The sequence below is a fragment of the Phalangium opilio genome, unplaced genomic scaffold (genome assembly GCF_054372755.1).
Source record: "Phalangium opilio isolate 3A_F unplaced genomic scaffold, DU_Popi_V2 ptg000041l_1, whole genome shotgun sequence".
Classification (NCBI taxonomy): Eukaryota; Metazoa; Arthropoda; class Arachnida; order Opiliones; family Phalangiidae; genus Phalangium; species Phalangium opilio.
Window position 1 is genome coordinate 1,844,380 of NW_028324165.1, and position 24,622 is coordinate 1,869,001.

General features: G+C 36.6%; 2 protein-coding genes and 2 long non-coding RNA genes across 5 annotated transcripts in view; 2 read left to right on the plus strand and 2 right to left on the minus strand.

Moving 5' to 3' along the window:
* The first annotated feature begins 299 nt into the window (after window positions 1–299).
* Window positions 300–996, plus strand: LOC149679259 (uncharacterized). The gene is made up of 2 exons (XR_016365718.1): window positions 300–617; window positions 683–996. It is a non-coding gene; the product is annotated as an uncharacterized LOC149679259 (long non-coding RNA).
* A 2,120-nt stretch (window positions 997–3,116) lies between these two features.
* Window positions 3,117–4,316, plus strand: LOC149679260 (uncharacterized). The gene is made up of 2 exons (XM_089835815.1): window positions 3,117–3,466; window positions 4,259–4,316. Exons 1-2 carry the CDS (start codon window positions 3,117–3,119, stop codon window positions 4,314–4,316), a joined length of 408 nt encoding a protein of 135 aa, XP_089691941.1.
* Window positions 4,317–7,046: 2,730 nt separating this feature from the next.
* Window positions 7,047–24,622, minus strand: part of LOC149679261 (uncharacterized) — a 30,487-nt gene continuing 12,911 nt past the window's right edge. For both annotated transcript variants that reach the window (XM_089834943.1, XM_089834944.1), the window contains exon 5: window positions 7,047–8,424. In XM_089834943.1, coding sequence (XP_089691069.1) covers window positions 7,130–8,424 — 1,295 coding nt within the window. In that variant the 3' untranslated portion in view covers window positions 7,047–7,129. The remainder of the gene's footprint in view (window positions 8,425–24,622) is intronic.
* LOC149679262 (uncharacterized) lies at window positions 8,435–13,886 on the minus strand. The gene is made up of 3 exons (XR_016365717.1): window positions 13,296–13,886; window positions 10,868–11,704; window positions 8,435–10,060 (listed from the first exon to the last, which is right to left on the minus strand). It is a non-coding gene; the product is annotated as an uncharacterized LOC149679262 (long non-coding RNA).

Here is a 24,622-nt window from a genome sequence, read left to right on the forward strand (position 1 = left end):
AAAAAGTAAACGTTTGGGTTTGGTTTTCGTTTCTGTATGCAGAGACATTAACGGTTCAGAGTGAGCCGAAAGTTAAATACACTTTTAAATAATTAGGCTTAGATTTTATAATCATGGTGGAAATCTGGGCCGCGTTCAGCAGAGCCCAGCGCTGCTAGCAGTGTCCTACATAACGGGATTTTGTTTTTGAATTTTGGCGTCACGGTGCTTAGCGCTGAGCTAGCGCGGTCTTCAAAGAAAATAGTCGGCTTTTTGGATAACGTGACGTAAAACGCGTAGTTCTCAGTTTGGCGAAAAAACCATGGAGGAATTAATACAAATATCTTTATGGGACTATAGCTATTTAATTGGCGTGAAACCAGTTGATCACGCGAGAATTTTAAGAGATATATTATTTTCTAATTTTAATTATAAAAGTTGTTATCTATCTCTATAAATATGTTATCCTACAATTTTTGTTAAGCCTTGGTACCTTGCACGCTTTATTGCGCTAGCGTCATTTATAAAACGCCGATGACCGGAGAAAAGCTATGACGACAGAGCTCACCGGTAAACATTTCCAAAATCCGCTGTCTTTTTTGGTGAGCTCTGCTGAACGCAGCCCAGACCAGTGAAAGGTCTGATCGTAATCGGATAATAGCTTCGTGTTTTCATGCTTTTTATGGTACGCATTTACTTTCAGTGTGTGTAGCCACAAATAAGCTTTGGTGTTATGTAACGTTAAGTCATGTTGTTAAACTAAGAAAATCGTTGAGGTGAAACGAGAGGATAGTGTTTACATGCCAACCCTGTTGTGAATATGGCTTTGAACATAGAGGGCATACAGTTGAGGAGTAGAAAATTGGGCCTTTACAAACACGTAAAGGTAATATCCCTCCAAAGTTTTATCTCTTCATTTCCCGTTTTTCCCCCATCGGATGATTTTAATGTGTACAAGTATATCATTATTGGATGTAAAATGTCGTCTGATTTACAGTAAATTTGCTATGCTTTGTATACTGCTTTAATATTTCATAAATTTTAACTTAAGAAACATTTCCATATCTGGGTAAATAAGTTTGTAAGTAGTCGTCTTGACTCGGAGAGGTAATATTTTGGTTTTCCCAACTTGTTAAAGCTATAATTCGGCTAGAAACAGGTGACGAAATGCATTACTAGAGGTTTTGCGTAAGAACAATTTTGCAAAACAGAAGATTGCAAGGTATAGCGGCGATTAAATAGTAGGTCACTTGACATATAAAATGTCTGGGAAGGATCTGAGAGATCAGTTTTGTGTCAACTACTTAATTTTCATAGATACAAAAATTAAAGTTATCCCAAGCAACTTTTACAGTCGAATTAGCGTCTAATAGTATATCAAAGTGTTCGTAATCAACAGTTTTGATAATGATTCAGTGCCCGGCGGTCCGTGACATTTAAGCGCCGCCACTTAGGCGCTGGTTATTTAGGCGCCGCCATTTAGCCGCCAAGACAATTAGGCGCCGTGACAATTAGGCGCCGTGACATTTAGCCGCCGCGACATTTAGGCACCGTGACATTTAAGCTCCGCGACATTTAGGTGTCGAGACATTTACGTGCCAATAATTTTTCCATTATTTCTTCTAAAAATCCGTAATGACCTCTCAATTTGGCAACCCGTGTATTGTCCCTGTGCGTCACTGCAAGGCTATGTTCGCAATCCCCATTAAAGGACACGAAACCTTACTTGTTTTTACAAAACAATCCTAAAATAATAAAAAAAACATAACCTAACCTAGGTTGGGAAGTCAATGAAAATAAACAACAATATTTTGGAAAAGGCATATTATTTTGGAAAGTCAACGAACATGAACAACAATATTTTGGAAAAGGCATATTATTTTAGGAAGTCAAAGAACATAAACAACAATAAGTTGGAAAAGGCATATTATTTTAGGAAGTCAAAGAACATAAACAACAATAAGTTGGAAAAGGCATATTATTTTGGGAAGTCAATGAAGATGAACAACAATATTTTGGAAAAGGCATATTATTTTGGGACGTCAAAGAAGATAAACAATAATTTGGAAAAGGCATATTATTTTGGGAAGTTAATGAAGATAAACAACAATATTTTGGAAAAGGCATATTATTCTGGGAAGTCAATGATGAAAAACAACAATATCTTGGAAAAGGCATATTTTTTGGGAAGTCAAAGGAAGATAACCAATAATTTGGAAAAGGCATTATTTTGGGAAGTCAATGAAGATAAACAACAATATCTTGGAAAAGACATATTATTTTGGGAAGTCAATGACGATAAACAACAATATCTTGGAAAAGGCATATTATTTTGGGAAGTCAAAGAAGATAAACAACAATATTTTGGAAAAGGCATATACTTTTGGGAAGTCAATGAAAATAAAAACAATATCTTGAAAAAGACATATTATTTTGGGAAGTCAATGATGATAAACAACAATATCTTGGAAAAGGCATATTATTTTGGGAAGTCAAAGAAGATAAACAACAATATTTTGGAAAAGGCATATACTTTTGGGAAGTCAATGAAGATTAACAATAATTTGGAAAAGGCATATTATTTTGGGAAGTCAATGAAGATAAACAACAATATTTTGGAAAAGGTATATTATTTTGGGAAGTCAATGAAGATAAACAACAATATCTTGGAAAAGGCATATTATTTGGGAAGTCAAAGAAGATAAACAATAATTTGGAAAAGGCATTATTTTGGGAAGTCAATGAAGATAAACAACAACATGGTTGAACTCTGATGTCAGTTGAATAAAAAGGATATAAGCCTAAAAGTACTTGTCATGTTCCTTTACTAAATATCTCAAATCTTTCACGAAAATTTAACGGCAATGTCGCGGCGCCTAATTGTCTCGGCGCCTAAATATCTCGGTGCCAAATTGTCGCCGAGCCTAAATGTCGCGGCGCCAAATTGTCGCGGAGCCTAAATGTCGCGGCGCCTAACTGTCCCGGCGCCTAAGTGGCGGTGCCTAAATGACCGGCGCCTAAATGTCCGCGCCCAAATGTCCTGTTCCGTTAACCATATTCTTTCCATACGGGTAAAAAGAACGAAGGACTCAATATCCTTGGATCAATCTTTGTATAGCAGCGAACTAGTTAAAGAAATGGGTATGGACACTTCGAAAAGTGTAACAACGCCCCTTTGCTTGGGCACCAAGTATAAAAGTTGCGAAGAAGGTGAAGAGCTAGGTGAAAAACAGAGCCAGAAGTATAGACGTGTGATAGGCGGTCTGCTATCTTTAGCACCACATACCCGACCCGATTTAGCGTTTGCCGCCACCTATTTGAGTCAGTTCTGTAAAAAGCCGCCCAGAGAACATTATTCTGGCATGCAGCATGCGTTACGTTATTTGAATGCCACTAAACATTTCGCAATAGAATATAACAAAACTGGAAAACAGCTAGACGTCTTCACGGATGCTGATTGCGGATCGGATATGGTTGATCGTAGATCGTTCCGTGGAAATGTACTGATACTAAGTTTTGCCTATTCGTTGATAACATGAATCCGCCCAGCTACGTCATAAATATGGTCCACTATTCGCCAAACCAAAGTCAATCAACAAACGTCATTGTACCAGAAATCCTTGCGAGAAACTAGAAGTTATATATACGAAGTCCCTCCTGTCCCACCCTCAGTCGATACCTGAACTTATTAACGAAACCCTGTCGGCTCATCCTTAAGAAATCCTTAGAAGTACGGAGATTTTATTTTAAATCGAAACCTTTATTTTTATTCGATACTTTTGCTTTATTCATTTTGATACCTTTATTTTATTCATTTTGATACCTTTATTTTATTCATTTTGATACCTTTATTTTATTCATTTTGATACCTTTATTTTATTCATTTTGATACCTTTATTTTATTCATTTTGATACCTTTATTTTATTCATTTTGATACCTTTATTTTATTCATTTTGATACCTTTATTTTATTCATTTTGATACCTTTATTTTATTCATTTTGATACCTTTATTTTATTCATTTTGATACCTTTATTTTTCATCAATTTGAATCCTTAATTTTGCGGAAGAGAATCGGAGATTTTATTTTATTCATTTTGATACCTTTATTTTTCATCAATTTGAATCCTTAATTTTTCGGAAAGAAACTCGGAGACTTTTTTAAACCCTTAATTTTAAGAAGAGAAGGAGCGCGAGTGCGCGAAATATTAAAAGAAAAAAAATAGTTAAATCGCGAAAAAAGAATAAAAAATTAATAATTAACCCTTAAATCGAGAAGAAGGAGAAAGAAACCTGAACCCTTAAGAAGAAAATGGAAGAGGAGCAACTTGTCGTAAGAAATTAAAAACTTGAAACTGTTTTGATAAACTGACTTGAAACTATGGTAAAAGAACTTAGATTATGGTTGACGGATTGATTCAATTTTTTTAAAATCTTCACTTTCTATTTTTGAACATTATTATTATAGTGCATAACTGCACGATTTTAACCCAAACACCCTTAAAATCTAAATTTGAAACTTAAAGGAGACATTCCATAGAGGTTTTAAAGTACAAACCACCCTTAGATATAAATTTGATTTTTTTTTGTTTAATTTTTAATTTTTTTTATTTTGACCCTAATAAAAGTTTGTGAAAATTTATGAAAACGATGGAATATTATGTTGAATATTAAAATTTGGATTAGAATCTATTTTGACTCTCAATTGACACATACCATCAAACGCGGTCACTTTTGATTCAGAAATTTTATAAGCCTCCGCGTTCCCGTTAAAAGGCCTTAACTCTCCACAACTGGCTGCATTCTAACATCTTGTCTAGCGTTAGCGAGGTTGAATCATTAGTGAAAAGAGGTAGGTGTTTGTCTTGCATCTTCACCCCTCTCGTAAGACGTTGAACACCCAACCCCACCCCCATAAACAACAAATGAAGAATGCAGGAAAACATCTCCTCCCCTTTAATTGAAGCAGAAGGGCCCAGAAAATTGGAAAGTTGAAAATTTTTGAATTCCTGGTGTTACGGATATCAACCCTGCAGCTTTGTCGAGTTTGGAAATTAACTAATTGTGACTGTGTATGTCATAAAGAACAAACAAACAAACAACTATCTCAAATATATATAAATTAATCAAACTTCATTCCTCGTTAGACCTTTGCGTAAAACTGAACCGCCATTAAACCTCACCTAAACACAAGTACGAAGTCAAGGGTAAAGTTAAGCTTAGCGACAATTTTGCATTCTCTCTCGTTTCTTCTGAAACCAGAAGTGATGACGATGTTAACGTAATTAAATTATTAATCAATTATTATAGATACAATATCATTCTTTAATAGCGAAGATATAATTACTTAAATATTATTAATTATAGTTAATTTTTTATAAAGAACTAACACAAAACATAGCATTACTACCAGATTCCCGTTAAGACGTTAGGCTAGTTACATTTCACAATTTTATAACACGATCTAGCCTCTTCGGTGATTAATCCGTAACGACAGGCTTTTACAACTGAGGATCTACTACAGTTGTCAAGAACAGTAATGTGTGAAACGAAAATGAAAACGCGTTGCGTAATTAACACATTTTGAAATGGTTCTTTCCACGTTTTAAAGGGACTGTAAAGCTGTCGGGGTATGTTCCCATTTTCTCCAATCCCATAATACCCAAAAGGAATATTTCGCCCAAAAGATTTTTTGTCCCATTTCGCCCAAAAGATTTTTTTTTTTCCCATTTCGCCCAAGCCCAGAAGTTGAGATTTAATTTTAGCCTATAGAAATAAAATAGACCTATAAAAAATTTGCCTTGGGTTGGGTTAGGCTAGGTTAGGTTAGGTTGGGTTGGGTTGGGTGGGAAGCCTTCACATGAGCAGTTCCCTTATGAGCGGATTTCATAATAGCGGTCCTCATAACAACAGTTCTCTAAATAGCGGTTCCCGAAATGGCAGTTTACCCATTACAGCAATTACCGATACAGCGGTTCTCGTAAACGCGAAAAACTATAGTTGTTTATTATGGTGTAAGCTGGCCCAGCTGGGTTATATGAACTCAAAAAGAACTAGGTCAGATATGGATAATTTGGTTAGGTTAAAGTTGATTATTTAAACTAAATAGTATTTGGTCAGGTTAGGTTAGGTTTTGTTTCGTTTGGTTAGACTTAGGTTAGTAATATTTTGGAAATGGTTTAACAATGTTACGCCTTTTCCAAAAAAATTAATGTTTTCAATTATTTTCTTCCGAATAAAATAACCTTTCTCGAATTATAATATGCCTTTTCCTAAAAAATACTGTTTACAATTATCAACTTCCAAAATATAATAACCTTTCTCGAATTAAAATATGCCTTTTCCAAAATATTACTGTTTACGATTATCTTCTTCCGAAATAAAATAACCTTTCTCAAATTATAATATGCCTTTTCCAAAAAATAACTGTTTACAATTACCTTCTTCAAAAATAAAATAACCTTTCTCGAATTATAATATGACTTTTCCAAAAAATAACTGTTTACAATTATCTACTTCCGAAATAAAAACCTTTCTCGAATTATTTTTCTATCCTGGTAAGAGAATTGTAAACTGATACAGCCTGAAGAATAGTACAATATTTAAGTGTACTTTTAAAAAAAAGTCACAAATACGCGGCGAGTTTATTAAAGCAGTGGAAGGCACGGATCGAGAGGATATTGTAAGGGAAATTAATAGCCAATGTTGCTGTTTTGGGGGAAAAATATTTTGGGACAAATGAGTTTGGGAGAAATGGGAATTGCGGAAACTGTTTTTGGGTGAAATGGGGGAGAATCGCTGTCGGCGGACCGTTGAATTATTTTTTTTCAAAAAAACTTACCCGACCCATCCTCCCCTCTCTTGTGATTGGTTGAGTGCCGCCTTGCTTCACCGTTTCCCCAGTACTGACCCGCGAGAGTCCGAGACCCCCGCTGCGTTTGCTACAAGGAAAGACTTTCGTTTTGCTCACCCCCCCCCCCGGGGATTGTGATGTCAATAACGACGCTTTCAAAAAAAAATTCCAACGGTCCGTCGACTTCTTTAGAGACCCTTTAAATTGCTGAGTATTCTTAACTACAATCCATTTTATTAATTCAAGTGATTATTACATTGATGTCTGATCAAATTATTCTTCTGCGTGCTGACATAATCACTGATCACATTTGAATTGTTTTTCACTACTATGAACGCGTTGATGTTTCATCAAATTATTCTTCACTGAGCAGGCATAATCACACTGATCACATTTGAAGGGTTTTTGATCACTGTGAATGCGTTGATGTGCGATCAAGTTATTTTTCTGATTGCAACCATAGTGACATAAATCACACTTGAAAGGTTTTTCACCACTGTGAATGCGTTGATGCCTGATCATATCATTCCTCCGCCTACTTGCATAATCACACTGATCACATTTGTAGGGTTTTCCACCAATGTGAATGCGTTGATGTTTGATCAAATCATTCTTCCGCGTACTTGCATAATCACACTGATCGCATTTGAAGGGTTTTTCACCATCGTGAATGCGTTGATGTCTGATAAAATCATTCCTCCGCGTATTTGTATAATCACACTGATCACATTTGAAGGGTATTTCATCATTGTGAATGCGTTGATGTCTGATCAAATCATTCCTCCGCGTACTTGCATAATCACACTGATCACATTTGAAGGGTTTTTCAACATTGTGAACGCGTTGATGTTTGGTCAAATCATTCTTCCGCATACTTGCATAATCACACTGATCACAATTGAAGGGTCTTTCACCACTGTGAAAGCGTTGATGTATGATTAAACTAGTCTTGAGAGTGCTGGAATATTCACACTGATTACATTTGAAGCGCTTTTCATCACTGCAGTGAACGCGTTGATGTCTGATAAAACTACTCTTGACAGCGCAACCAAAATCACACTGATCACATTTGAAGGGTTTTTCACCACTGTGAATGCGTTGATGTGTGATCAAACCATTCTTCCGCGTACTTGCATAATCACACTGATCACATTTGAAGGGTTTTTCACCATTGTGAACGCGTTGATGTACGATAAAATCATTCCTCCGCGTACTTGCATAATCACACTGATCACATTTGAAGGGTTTTTCACCATGGTGAATGCGTTGATGTTTGGTCAAATCATTCTTCCGCATACTTGCATAATCACACTGATCACAATTGAAGGGTCTTTCACCTCTGTGAATGCATTGATGTCTGGTCAAATTATCCTTCCGCGTACTTGCATAATCACACTGATCGCATTTGAAGGGTTTCTCATCATGGTGAATGCTTTGATGTCTGGCCAAATCATCCTTCCACGTACTTGCATAATCACGCTGGTCACGTTTGAAGCGTTTTTCATTGGTACCCTTTCGAATGTGAAGTTCAAGATCCCTTTTATATTCAGATGAATATTGCCATCGAGTAGAACGCTCCTTCTCGGATTTTCCTTCAAAAAGCAAACAAACAGAAACTTCATACAATTTGAATCAAACACAAAGTACTGTGAAGGGCACTTGATAAAACCGGTCATGCCGGGAATAAAAATGACATAAAGTTAAAGAAAACAAGTTCGGAAAACAAAATTAATATCGCTCTGAATCGAGACGACTATCTTCGAAGATTTTACTTAGCCCACTCTATCCGTTCCTATCTTATCAGAAAAACCTTTAGGATCATCCTAAAGGGTTGAGGGAATTTCTGGTTCTTTCCCCTTTTCAGGTGGAAAGTTTCAAGTAAACAAGTTGTTTTTCTATGATTTTGGGGTTATTTTACAAAGTTTTGCACAAACATGTTTTGATCGTTTGGAAGGAAAAAAAAATACAAAAAAAAAACTGAAAGGAAAAACACAATGAAAAAAAACTGATAATAATAAAAAATACACTAATTAACAACAATTATTCACAATACTTTCCTATCAGAAAGTGGAAACTAATGGTTGTCAGTTATTAAGAAAATATTTCAGGTTTAGTCTAATGCAACATAAATATGCTCATAAAACAAATGGGAAGAGAAAAAGATATGGCTGCCATTATTGAAAGGCGTTATAATGTCCTCTCTTCTTTTTCGATTCCACGTGATCGAGTTAAAATGCAAGTAACTGCAATTCGTTAACACGTTTCTCCAAATTAACTCGCGACTATGTGGGAAACATTTGGCCCTGGCGTTACCCTTAATGAACTGAATATAATGGTAGAGAAAGTGGAAATTTTTCGATGAGTCGGATATTATCGTAATTTGAGGAAAGGATGGTCACTTCTCCGAGGATGGTAGTCACTCAGTGTAAGAGGTGTATGTGACAAAATCATGATTTACTTTGTACTATATTGCAACGATTAAGTCAAAAGAAATCGTCTTGAATAGTTTGCAACGATTATAACATAATTTTGGCGATATGCTCTACCCAATAAGCCCATAAGGCTTCACACAGAAAGTCTGGGTGAGCTGCACAACATATTCGAAGCGCCTAACCTCCTCGCACCGCGGAGGAAACTAATTCGGTGACGCGGCTACTTCGGCTGTCTCTACCTCAAGAACCGATTGACCAGTTACATAGATTCGATAACTCATATAAAGACAGAGTATAGGGTCTCTAAAATAGTCTTTAGATGAAATTATTCACAATTTCAAAGTCCATTTGGGAGTAAAGAACTACCAAAAAAAACACCATTTCTCTTTGAAACCCTTGTTTCCCATACATTAAGTCATTTTCAATATATTACTAATGGTATCCGTTACATTTTCCAGGGTTGCCACAGAATTTTCATTTCAAAATTCCCTGACTTTTCCATGCTTTCCCTGACCATCTAAAGCCAATTTCCCTGACCAATTTTCAAACTTTCACTAACAGACAAGTAAGAATGCAGCCTTTAAAAATTACTTATTTATCATCAGCTTTGAACTTACAATTATGCTAATTTTATCACAGTTTTTAAACTACTATTTAGTAGTTAATAAAACTAGGAACTATCAGAAACAGTTAATGTAGTCCCGTATTTGAGTTGTGACTACACATTTGCTGAAGTCGTCATGCAATAGAAATTCCGACTTTTACAACAATTTTCAAATTCCCTGACTTTTTACACCTTTTTTCAAATTCCCTGACTTTTCCCAACCTTTTCAAATTCCCTGACTTTTTACACCCTTTTTCAAAATCCCTGACCTTTTACACCCTTTTTCAAATTCCCTGACTTTTCCCAACCTTTTTCGAATTCCCTGACATTTTACACCGTTTTTCAAATTCCCTGACTTTTTACACCCTTTACAAATTCCCTGACTTTTTACACCCTTTTTCAAATTCCCTGACTTTTTACACCCTTTTTCAAATTCCCTGACTTTTTCCGGCCTTTTTCAAATTCCCTGACTTTTTCCAACCTTTTCAAATTCCCTGACTTTTTACACCCTTTTTCAAAATCCCTGACTTTTTACACCCTTTTTCAAATTCCCTGACTTTTTCCAACCTTTTTCGAATTCCCTGACATTTTACACCCTTTTTCAAATTCCCCGACTTTTTACACCCTTTTCAAATTCCCGGACTTTTAACACCCTTTTTCAAATTCCCTGACCTTTTACACCCTTTTTCAAATTCCCCGACATTTTACACCCTTTTTCAAATTCCCCGACTTTTTACACCCTTTTTCAAATTCCCCGACTTTTTACACCCTTTTTCAAATTCCCCGACATTTTACACCCTTTTTCAAATTCCCCGACTTTTTACACCCTTTTTCAAATTCCCCGACTTTTTACACCCTTTTTCAAATTCCCCGACATTTTACACCCTTTTTCAAATTCCCCGACTTTTTACACCCTTTTTCAAATTCCCCGACTTTTTACACCCTTTTTCAAATTCCAAGACTTTTTACACCCTTTTCAAATTCCCCGACTTTTTACACCCTTTTTCAAATTCCCCGACATTTTACACCCTTTTTCAAATTCCCTGACTTTTCCCAACCTTTTTCGAATTCCCTGACATTTTACACCGTTTTTCAAATTCCCTGACTTTTTACACCCTTTACAAATTCCCTGACTTTTTACACCCTTTTTCAAATTCCCTGACTTTTTACACCCTTTTTCAAATTCCCTGACTTTTTCCGGCCTTTTTCAAATTCCCTGACTTTTTCCAACCTTTTCAAATTCCCTGACTTTTTACACCCTTTTTCAAAATCCCTGACTTTTTACACCCTTTTTCAAATTCCCTGACTTTTTCCAACCTTTTTCGAATTCCCTGACATTTTACACCCTTTTTCAAATTCCCCGACTTTTTACACCCTTTTCAAATTCCCGGACTTTTAACACCCTTTTTCAAATTCCCTGACCTTTTACACCCTTTTTCAAATTCCCCGACATTTTACACCCTTTTTCAAATTCCCCGACTTTTTACACCCTTTTTCAAATTCCCCGACTTTTTACACCCTTTTTCAAATTCCCCGACATTTTACACCCTTTTTCAAATTCCCCGACTTTTTACACCCTTTTTCAAATTCCCCGACTTTTTACACCCTTTTTCAAATTCCCCGACTTTTTACACCCTTTTCAAATTCCCCGACTTTTTACACCCTTTTTGAAATTCCCCGACTTTTCCCAACCTTTTTGAAATTCCCCGACTTTTTACACCCTTTTACAAATTCCCGGACTTTTTACACCCTTTTCAAATTCCCGGACTTTTTACACCCTTTTTCAAATTCCCTGACTTTTTACACCCTTTTTCAAATTCCCTGACTTTTTACACCCTTTTTGAAATTCCCCGACTTTTTACACCCTTTTTCAAATTCCCCGACATTTTACACCCTTTTTGAAATTCCCCGACTTTTTACACCCTTTTTGAAATTCCCCGACTTTTTACACCCTTTTTGAAATTCCCCGACTTTTTACACCCTTTTTCAAATTCCAAGACTTTTTACACCCTTTTCAAATTCCCCGACTTTTTACACCCTTTTTCAAATTCCCCGACATTTTACACCCTTTTTCAAATTCCCCGACTTTTTACACCCTTTTTCAAATTCCCCGACTTTTTACACCCTTTTTGAAATTCCCCGACTTTTTACACCCTTTTTCAAATTCCCCGACTTTTTACACCCTTTTTGAAATTCCCCGACTTTTTACACCCTTTTTCAAACTCCCCGACTTTTCCCAACCTTTTTAAAATTCCCTGACTTTTTACACCCTTTTACAAATTCCCGGACTTTTTACAACCTTTTCAAATTCCCTGACTTTTTACACCCTTTTTGAAATTCCCTGACTTTTTACACCCTTTTTGAAATTCCCCGACTTTTTACACCCTTTTTGAAATTCCCCGACTTTTTACACCCTTTTTGAAATTCCCCGACTTTTTACACCCTTTTTGAAATTCCCCGACTTTTTACACCCTTTTTGAAATTCCCCGACTTTTTACACCCTTTTTCAAATTCCCCGACTTTTTACACCCTTTTTGAAATTCCCCGACTTTTTACACCCTTTTTGAAATTCCCCGACTTTTTACACCCTTTTTGAAATTCCCCGACTTTTTACACCCTTTTTGAAATTCCCCGACTTTTTACACCCTTTTTCAAATTCCCCGACTTTTTACACCCTTTTTGAAATTCCCCGACTTTTTACACCCTTTTTCAAATTCCCTGACTTTTTACACCCTTTTTCAAATTTCCCGACTTTTTACACCCTTTTTCAAATTCCCCGACATTTTACACCCTTTTTCAAATTCCCCGACTTTTTACACCCTTTTTCAAATTCCCCGACTTTTTACACCCTTTTTCAAATTCTCCGACTTTTTACACCCTTTTTCAAATTCCCCGTCATTTTACACCCTTTTTCAAATTCCCCGACTTTTTACACCCTTTTTCAAATTCCCCGACTTTTTACACCCTTTTTGAAATTCCCCGACTTTTTACACCCTTTTTGAAATTCCCCGACTTTTTACACCCTTTTTCAAATTCCCCGACATTTTACACCCTTTTTCAAATTCCCCGATTTTTTACACCCTTTTTCAAATTCCCCGACTTTTTACACCCTTTTTGAAATTCCCCGACTTTTTACACCCTTTTTGAAATTCCCCGACTTTTTACACCCTTTTTGAAATTCCCCGACTTTTTACACCCTTTTTGAAATTCCCCGACTTTTTACACCCTTTTTGAAATTCCCCGACTTTTTACACCCTTTTTCAAATTCCCTGACTTTTCCCAACCTTTTCAAATTCCCTGACTTTTTACACCCTTTTTCAAAATCCCTGACTTTTTACACCCTTTTTCAAATTCCCTGACTTTTCCCAAACTTTTTCAAATTCCCTGACTTTTTACACCGTTTTTCAAATTCCCTGACTTTTTACACCCTTTTCAAATTCCCTGACTTTTTACACCCTTTTTCAAATTCCCTGACTTTTTACACCCTTTTTCAAATTCCCTGACTTTTTACACCCTCCTTCAAATTCCCTGACTTTTTACACCCTCTTTCAAATTCCCTAATTTTTCCTTGACGTTTTACACCGTTTTTCAAATTCCCCCACTTTTTACACCCTTTTTCAAATTCCCCGACTTTTTACACCCTTTTTCAAATTCCCCGACTTTTTACACCCTTTTTCAAATTCCCTGACTTTTTACACCCTTTTAGAAATTCCCCGACTTTTTACACCCTTTTACAAATTTCCCGGACTTTTTAGACCCTTTTCAAATTCCCGGACTTTTTACACCCTTTTTCAAATTCCCTGACCTTTTACTCCCTTTTTCAAATTCCCCGACATTTTACACCCTTTTTCAAATTCCCCGACTTTTTACACCCTTTTTCAAATTCCCCGACTTTTTACACCCATTTTCAAATTCCCCGACATTTTACACCCTTTTTCAAATTCCCCGACTTTTTACACCCTTTTTCAAATTCCCCGACTTTTTACACCCTTTTTGAAATTCCCCGACTTTTTACACCCTTTTTCAAATTCCCCGACTTTTTACACCCTTTTACAAATTTCCCGGACTTTTTAGACCCTTTTCAAATTCCCGGACTTTTTACACCCTTTTTCAAATTCCCCGACTTTTTACACCCATTTTCAAATTCCCCGACATTTTACACCCATTTTCAAATTCCCCGACTTTTTACACCCTTTTTCAAATTCCCCGACTTTTTACACCCTTTTTGAAATTCCCCGACTTTTTACACCCTTTTACAAATTTCCCGGACTTTTTAGACCCTTTTCAAATTCCCGGACTTTTTACACCCTTTTTCAAATTCCCTGACCTTTTACTCCCTTTTTCAAATTCCCCGACATTTTACACCCTTTTTCAAATTCCCCGACTTTTTACACCCTTTTTCAAATTCCCCGACTTTTTACACCCATTTTCAAATTCCCCGACATTTTACACCCTTTTTCAAATTCCCCGACTTTTTACACCCTTTTTCAAATTCCCCGACTTTTTACACCCTTTTTGAAATTCCCCGACTTTTTACACCCTTTTTCAAACTCCCCGACTTTTCCCAACCTTTTTCAAATTCCCTGACTTTTTACACCCTTTTACAAATTCCCGGACTTTTTACACCCTTTTTCAAATTCCCCGACATTTTACACCCTTTTTCAAATTCCCCGACTTTTTACACACTTTTTCAAATTCCCCGACTTTTTACACCCTTTTTCAAATTCCCCGACTTTTTACACCCTTTTTCAAATTCCCCGACTTTTTACACCCTTTTTCAAATTCCCCGACATTTTACACCCTTTTTCAAATTCCCCGACTTTTTACACCCTTTTTCAAATTCCCCGACTTTTTACACCCTTTTTCAAATTCCCCGACATTTTACACCCTTTTTCAAATTCCCCGACTTTTTACACCCTTTTTCAAATTCCCCGACTTTTTACACCCTTTTTCAAATTCCCCGACATTTTACACCCTTTTTCAAATTCCCCGACTTTTTACACCCTTTTTCAAATTCCCCGACTTTTTACACCCTTTTTCAAATTCCCCGACTTTTTACACCCTTTTTCAAATTCCCCGACATTTTACACCCTTTTTCAAATTCCCCGACTTTTTACACCCTTTTTGAAATTCCCCGACTTTTTACACCCTTTTTCAAATTCCCCGACTTTTTACACCCTTTTTCAAATTCCCCGACTTTTTACACCCTTTTTGAAATTCCCCGACTTTTTACACCCTTTTTGAAATTCCCCGACTTTTTACACCCTTTTTGAAATTCCCCGACTTTTTACACCCTTTTTGAAATTCCCCGACTTTTTACACCCTTTTTCAAATTCCCCGACTTTTTACACCCTTTTTGAAATTCCCCGACTTTTTACACCCTTTTTCAAATTCCCTGACTTTTTACACCCTTTTTCAAATTTCCCGACTTTTTACACCCTTTTTCAAATTCCCCGACATTTTACACCCTTTTTCAAATTCCCCGACTTTTTACACCCTTTTTCAAATTCCCCGACTTTTTACACCCTTTTTCAAATTCTCCGACTTTTTACACCCTTTTTCAAATTCCCCGTCATTTTACACCCTTTTTCAAATTCCCCGACTTTTTACACCCTTTTTGAAATTCCCCGACTTTTTACACCCTTTTTGAAATTCCCCGACTTTTTACACCCTTTTTCAAATTCCCTGACTTTTCCCAACCTTTTCAAATTCCCTGACTTTTTACACCCTTTTTCAAAATCCCTGACTTTTTACACCCTTTTTCAAATTCCCTGACTTTTCCCAAACTTTTTCAAATTCCCTGACTTTTTACACCGTTTTTCAAATTCCCTGACTTTTTACACCCTTTTCAAATTCCCTGACTTTTTACACCCTTTTTCAAATTCCCTGACTTTTTACACCCTTTTTCAAATTCCCTGACTTTTTACACCCTCCTTCAAATTCCCTGACTTTTTACACCCTCTTTCAAATTCCCTAATTTTTCCTTGACGTTTTACACCGTTTTTCAAATTCCCCCACTTTTTACACCCTTTTTCAAATTCCCCGACTTTTTACACCCTTTTTCAAATTCCCCGACTTTTTACACCCTTTTTCAAATTCCCTGACTTTTTACACCCTTTTAGAAATTCCCCGACTTTTTACACCCTTTTACAAATTTCCCGGACTTTTTAGACCCTTTTCAAATTCCCGGACTTTTTACACCCTTTTTCAAATTCCCTGACCTTTTACTCCCTTTTTCAAATTCCCCGACATTTTACACCCTTTTTCAAATTCCCCGACTTTTTACACCCTTTTTCAAATTCCCCGACTTTTTACACCCATTTTCAAATTCCCCGACATTTTACACCCTTTTTCAAATTCCCCGACTTTTTACACCCTTTTTCAAATTCCCCGACTTTTTACACCCTTTTTGAAATTCCCCGACTTTTTACACCCTTTTTCAAATTCCCCGACTTTTTACACCCTTTTACAAATTTCCCGGACTTTTTAGACCCTTTTCAAATTCCCGGACTTTTTACACCCTTTTTCAAATTCCCCGACTTTTTACACCCTTTTTGAAATTCCCCGACTTTTTACACCCTTTTTCAAATTCCCCGACATTTTACACCCTTTTTCAAATTCCCCGATTTTTTACACCCTTTTTCAAATTCCCCGACTTTTTACACCCTTTTTGAAATTCCCCGACTTTTTACACCCTTTTTGAAATTCCCCGACTTTTTACACCCTTTTTGAAATTCCCCGACTTTTTACACCCTTTTTGAAATTCCCCGACTTTTTACACCCTTTTTGAAATTCCCCGACTTTTTACACCCTTTTTCAAATTCCCTGACTTTTCCCAACCTTTTCAAATTCCCTGACTTTTTACACCCTTTTTCAAAATCCCTGACTTTTTACACCCTTTTTCAAATTCCCTGACTTTTCCCAAACTTTTTCAAATTCCCTGACTTTTTACACCGTTTTTCAAATTCCCTGACTTTTTACACCCTTTTCAAATTCCCTGACTTTTTACACCCTTTTTCAAATTCCCTGACTTTTTACACCCTTTTTCAAATTCCCTGACTTTTTACACCCTCCTTCAAATTCCCTGACTTTTTACACCCTCTTTCAAATTCCCTAATTTTTCCTTGACGTTTTACACCGTTTTTCAAATTCCCCCACTTTTTACACCCTTTTTCAAATTCCCCGACTTTTTACACCCTTTTTCAAATTCCCCGACTTTTTACACCCTTTTTCAAATTCCCTGACTTTTTACACCCTTTTAGAAATTCCCCGACTTTTTACACCCTTTTACAAATTTCCCGGACTTTTTAGACCCTTTTCAAATTCCCGGACTTTTTACACCCTTTTTCAAATTCCCTGACCTTTTACTCCCTTTTTCAAATTCCCCGACATTTTACACCCTTTTTCAAATTCCCCGACTTTTTACACCCTTTTTCAAATTCCCCGACTTTTTACACCCATTTTCAAATTCCCCGACATTTTACACCCTTTTTCAAATTCCCCGACTTTTTACACCCTTTTTCAAATTCCCCGACTTTTTACACCCTTTTTGAAATTCCCCGACTTTTTACACCCTTTTTCAAATTCCCCGACTTTTTACACCCTTTTACAAATTTCCCGGACTTTTTAGACCCTTTTCAAATTCCCGGACTTTTTACACCCTTTTTCAAATTCCCCGACTTTTTACACCCATTTTCAAATTCCCCGACATTTTACACCCATTTTCAAATTCCCCGACTTTTTACACCCTTTTTCAAATTCCCCGACTTTTTACACCCTTTTTGAAATTCCCCGACTTTTTACACCCTTTTACAAATTTCCCGGACTTTTTAGACCCTTTTCAAATTCCCGGACTTTTTACACCCTTTTTCAAATTCCCTGACCTTTTACTCCCTTTTTCAAATTCCCCGACATTTTACACCCTTTTTCAAATTCCCCGACTTTTTACACCCTTTTTCAAATTCCCCGACTTTTTACACCCATTTTCAAATTCCCCGACATTTTACACCCTTTTTCAAATTCCCCGACTTTTTACACCCTTTTTCAAATTCCCCGACTTTTTACACCCTTTTTGAAATTCCCCGACTTTTTACACCCTTTTTCAAACTCCCCGACTTTTCCCAACCTTTTTCAAATTCCCTGACTTTTTACACCCTTTTACAAATTCCCGGACTTTTTACACCCTTTTTCAAATTCCCCGACATTTTACACCCTTTTTCAAATTCCCCGACTTTTTACACACTTTTTCAAATTCCCCGACTTTTTACACCCTTTTTCAAATTCCCCGACTTTTTACACCCTTTTTCAAATTCCCCGACTTTTTACACCCTTTTTCAAATTCCCCGACATTTTACACCCTTTTTCAAATTCCCCGACTTTTTACACCCTTTTTCAAATTCCCCGACTTTTTACACCCTTTTTCAAATTCCCCGACATTTTACACCCTTTTTCAAATTCCCCGACTTTTTACACCCTTTTTCAAATTCCCCGACTTTTTACACCCTTTTTCAAATTCCCCGACATTTTACACCCTTTTTCAAATTCCCCGACTTTTTACACCCTTTTTCAAATTCCCCGACTTTTTACACCCTTTTTCAAATTCCCCGACTTTTTACACCCTTTTTCAAATTCCCCGACATTTTACACCCTTTTTCAAATTCCCCGACTTTTTACACCCTTTTTGAAATTCCCCGACTTTTTACACCCTTTTTCAAATTCCCCGACTTTTTACACCCTTTTTCAAATTCCCCGACTTTTTACACCCTTTTTGAAATTCCCCGACTTTTTACACCCTTTTTGAAATTCCCCGACTTTTTACACCCTTTTTGAAATTCCCCGACTTTTTACACCCTTTTTGAAATTCCCCGACTTTTTACACCCTTTTTCAAATTCCCCGACTTTTTACACCCTTTTTGAAATTCCCCGACTTTTTACACCCTTTTTCAAATTCCCTGACTTTTTACACCCTTTTTCAAATTTCCCGACTTTTTACACCCTTTTTCAAATTCCCCGACATTTTACACCCTTTTTCAAATTCCCCGACTTTTTACACCCTTTTTCAAATTCCCCGACTTTTTACACCCTTTTTCAAATTCTCCGACTTTTTACACCCTTTTTCAAATTCCCCGTCATTTTACACCCTTTTTCAAATTCCCCGACTTTTTACACCCTTTTTCAAATTCCCCGACTTTTTACACCCTTTTTGAAATTCCCCGACTTTTTACACCCTTTTTGAAATTCCCCGACTTTTTACACCCTTTTTCAAATTCCCCGACATTTTACACCCTTTTTCAAATTCCCCGATTTTTTACACCCTTTTTCAAATTCCCCGACTTTTTACACCCTTTTTGAAATTCCCCGACTTTTTACACCCTTTTTGAAATTCCCCGACTTTTTACACCCTTTTTGAAATTCCCCGACTTTTTACACCCTTTTTGAAATTCCCCGACTTTTTACACCCTTTTTGAAATTCCCCGACTTTTTACACCCTTTTTCAAATTCCCTGACTTTTCCCAACCTTTTCAAATTCCCTGACTTTTTACACCCTTTTTCAAAATCCCTGACTTTTTACACCCTTTTTCAAATTCCCTGACTTTTCCCAAACTTTTTCAAATTCCCTGACTTTTTACACCGTTTTTCAAATTCCCTGACTTTTTACACCCTTTTCAAATTCCCTGACTTTTTACACCCTTTTTCAAATTCCCTGACTTTTTACACCCTTTTTCAAATTCCCTGACTTTTTACACCCTCCTTCAAATTCCCTGACTTTTTACACCCTCTTTCAAATTCCCTAATTTTTCCTTGACGTTTTACACCGTTTTTCAAATTCCCCCACTTTTTACACCCTTTTTCAAATTCCCCGACTTTTTACACCCTTTTTCAAATTCCCCGACTTTTTACACCCTTTTTCAAATTCCCTGACTTTTTACACCCTTTTAGAAATTCCCCGACTTTTTACACCCTTTTACAAATTTCCCGGACTTTTTAGACCCTTTTCAAATTCCCGGACTTTTTACACCCTTTTTCAAATTCCCTGACCTTTTACTCCCTTTTTCAAATTCCCCGACATTTTACACCCTTTTTCAAATTCCCCGACTTTTTACACCCTTTTTCAAATTCCCCGACTTTTTACACCCATTTTCAAATTCCCCGACATTTTACACCCTTTTTCAAATTCCCCGACTTTTTACACCCTTTTTCAAATTCCCCGACTTTTTACACCCTTTTTGAAATTCCCCGACTTTTTACACCCTTTTTCAAATTCCCCGACTTTTTACACCCTTTTACAAATTTCCCGGACTTTTTAGACCCTTTTCAAATTCCCGGACTTTTTACACCCTTTTTCAAATTCCCCGACTTTTTACACCCATTTTCAAATTCCCCGACATTTTACACCCATTTTCAAATTCCCCGACTTTTTACACCCTTTTTCAAATTCCCCGACTTTTTACACCCTTTTTGAAATTCCCCGACTTTTTACACCCTTTTACAAATTTCCCGGACTTTTTAGACCCTTTTCAAATTCCCGGACTTTTTACACCCTTTTTCAAATTCCCTGACCTTTTACTCCCTTTTTCAAATTCCCCGACATTTTACACCCTTTTTCAAATTCCCCGACTTTTTACACCCTTTTTCAAATTCCCCGACTTTTTACACCCATTTTCAAATTCCCCGACATTTTACACCCTTTTTCAAATTCCCCGACTTTTTACACCCTTTTTCAAATTCCCCGACTTTTTACACCCTTTTTGAAATTCCCCGACTTTTTACACCCTTTTTCAAACTCCCCGACTTTTCCCAACCTTTTTCAAATTCCCTGACTTTTTACACCCTTTTACAAATTCCCGGACTTTTTACACCCTTTTTCAAATTCCCCGACATTTTACACCCTTTTTCAAATTCCCCGACTTTTTACACACTTTTTCAAATTCCCCGACTTTTTACACCCTTTTTCAAATTCCCCGACTTTTTACACCCTTTTTCAAATTCCCCGACTTTTTACACCCTTTTTCAAATTCCCCGACATTTTACACCCTTTTTCAAATTCCCCGACTTTTTACACCCTTTTTCAAATTCCCCGACTTTTTACACCCTTTTTCAAATTCCCCGACATTTTACACCCTTTTTCAAATTCCCCGACTTTTTACACCCTTTTTCAAATTCCCCGACTTTTTACACCCTTTTTCAAATTCCCCGACATTTTACACCCTTTTTCAAATTCCCCGACTTTTTACACCCTTTTTCAAATTCCCCGACTTTTTACACCCTTTTTCAAATTCCCCGACTTTTTACACCCTTTTTCAAATTCCCCGACATTTTACACCCTTTTTCAAATTCCCCGACTTTTTACACCCTTTTTCAAATTCCCCGACTTTTTACACCCTTTTTCAAATTCCCCGACTTTTTACACCCTTTTTCAAATTCCCCGACTTTTTACACCCTTTTTCAAATTCCCCGACTTTTTACACCCTTTTTCAAATTCCCCGACTTTTTACACCCATTTTGAAATTCCCTGACTTTTTACTAGAGATGTGAAATTACCGTAATTTTTAAAAACGGTAATTTACCGGGTAAATTACCGATAAATTACCGGTAAATTACCGATTGAAATTTTGGGAAAACAAAAATTACCGTTCAGTCGGTAATTTTTGGTAATTTATATTTTCCTGTGCTTACAATCCATTACTTAAAACAACGTTTAATTGTGAGCACTATCTGACTACTTTACACGTATTTGCGGCTTTTTCTACCAAGACGGCAACTGTGGCGTTTCTAATCAGATTTCTAATTAAAGATTTATTAAAAGGCTGATTTCTAGCTCAACTTTGTAAGTACTGGTTAGCGAATAGCGCCTGGTGAGTCATTTTGGAAGTAAACACAGAAATAATTGATCGTTTAAGTGTAAAATGAACATTTAATGCGTAGTAAAAATGTTTGGTAATTTACCACGGTAATTTACCGCAGTAACTTACCGGTAAATTACCATTGTAAAATTACGGTAAAATATAAAACGGTAATTTACGCGGTATTTGGTAAATTACCGGTAATTTACGGACGGTAAATTACCGACTCACATCTCTACTTTTTACACCCTTTTTCAAATTCCCTGACTTTTCCAGTTTTTTCAGGTACTGTGACAACCCTGTTTTTAGTAACAGATCGTTTTATATTTCATTATCAGTAAGCCCATAAAGCTTCACACAGAAAGTCTGGGTGAGCTGCACAACATATTCGAAGCGCCTAACCTCCTCGCACCGCGGAGGAAACTAATTCGGTGACGCGGCTACTTCGGCTGTCTCTACCTCATGAACCGATTGACCAGTTACATAGATTCGATAACTCATATAAAGACAGAGTATAGGGTCTCTAAAATAGTCTTTAGATGAAATTATTCACAATTTCAAAGTCCATTTGGGAGTAAAGAACTACCAAAAAAAACACCATTTCTCTTTGAAACCCTTGTTTCCCATACATTAAGTCATTTTCAATATATTACTAATGGTATCCGTTACATTTTCCAGGGTTGCCACGGAATTTTCATTTCAAAATTCCCTGACTTTTCCATGCTTTCCCTGACCATCTAAAGCCAATTTCCCTGACCAATTTTCAAACTTTCACTAACAGACAAGTAAGAATGCAGCCTTTAAAAATTACTTATTTATCATCAGCTTTGTACTTACAATTATGCTAATTTTATCACAGTTTTTAAACTTAATAAAACTAGGAACTATCAGAAACAGTTAATGTAGTCCCGTATTTGAGTTGTGACTACACATTTGCTGATGTCGTCATGCAATAGAAATTCCGACTTTTACAACAATTTTCAAATTCCCTGACTTTTTACACCCTTTTTTCAAATTCCCTAATTTTTCCCTGACTTTTTACACCCTTTTTCAAATTCCCCGACTTTTTACACCCTTTTTCAAATTCCCTGACTTTTCCCAACCTTTTCAAATTCCCTGACTTTTTACACCCTTTTTCAAAATCCCTGACTTTTTACACCCTTTTCAAATTCCCTGACTTTTCCCAACCTTTTTCAAATTCCCTGACTTTTTACACCGTTTTTCAAATTCCCTGACTTTTTACACCCTTTTCAAATTCCCTGACTTTTTACACCCTTTTTCAAATTCCCTGACTTTTTACACCCTTTTTCAAATTCCCTGACTTTTTCCAGCCTTTTTCAAATTCCCTGACTTTTTCCAGCCTTTTTGAAATTCCCCGACTTTTTACACCCTTTTTCAAACTCCCGGACTTTTTACACCCTTTTTCAAATTCCCCGACATTTTACACCCTTTTTCAAATTCCCCGACTTTTTACACCCTTTTTGAAATTCCCCGACTTTTTACACCCTTTTTGAAATTCCCCGACTTTTTACACCCTTTTTGAAATTCCCCGACTTTTTACACCCTTTTTCAAATTCCCCGACTTTTTACACCCTTTTTCAAATTCCCTGACTTTTCCCAACCTTTTTCAAATTCCCTGACTTTTTACACCGTTTTTCAAATTCCCTGACTTTTTACACCCTTTTCAAATTCCCTGACTTTTTACACCCTTATTCAAATTCCCTGACTTTTTACACCCTTTTTCAAATTCCCTGACTTTTTCCAGCCTTTTTCAAATTCCCTGACTTTTTCCAGCCTTTTTCAAATTCCCCGACTTTTTACACCCTTTTTCAAATTCCCCGACTTTTTACACCCTTTTTGAAATTCCCCGACTTTTTACACCCTTTTTCAAATTCCCCGACATTTTACACCCTTTTTCAAATTCCCCGACTTTTTACACCCTTTTTCAAATTCCCCGAATTTTTACACCCTTTTTTCAAATTCCCCGACTTTTTACACCCTTTTTCAAATTCCCCGACATTTTACACCCTTTTTCAAATTCCCCGACTTTTTACACCCTTTTTCAAATTCCCCGACTTTTTACACCCTTTTTCAAATTCCCCGACTTTTTACACCCATTTTGAAATTCCCTGACTTTTTACACCCTTTTTCAAATTCCCTGACTTTTCCAGGTTTTCCAGGTACTGTGACAACCCTGTTTTTAGTAACAGATCTAGAGAGCTGCAAACTGAAAAAAGTCATTCCCAAAGCCTGCCAACTCCAATGGTAGAATTTTCACAAACGCCACTGCCACCCTAAAGCCATTGTTATATTTTCAACTCCTCCCTAACGCCACACTAAAGTTCATTTCATTTTTGAATCCCTGCCAAAGCCAATTGTGAAGTTTCACACGAATTTCAATCCCTGCCAAAGCCGATTGACAGATTTAAAAATCTTTCCAATCCCTACCAAAGCCAATTGATAAATTCAATAATATTTCCAATCCCTGCCGAAGCCAATGTGAAATTTGACAATTTTTCCAATCCCTGCCAAAGCCAATGAGAAACCCGACAAGTTTTCTAATAATCCCTGCCAAAGCCAATGAGATATGCGACAAGTTTTCTAATCCTTGACCAAACTAATGAGATATCCGACAAGTTTTCCCATCTCTGCCAAAGCCAATGAGAGCTTCAACGAACATTCTTACTCCAAACACCAAAGCATTTAACCTAACTAATTTTCGTTTATATTTACCCCAACTCCATTTGGATACTATAAATGCCAACGACAGCCAAAGCCACCTGAATCCAACAATAATCCAGTCCCGACCGACTCCCGTATAAGTTTTCGAAATATTTCCACTCCCTTCCAACTCCGTTCCATTTCAGAGATAATATTCCCAAAGCCACCCAAAGCCAAATTATTTATTTTA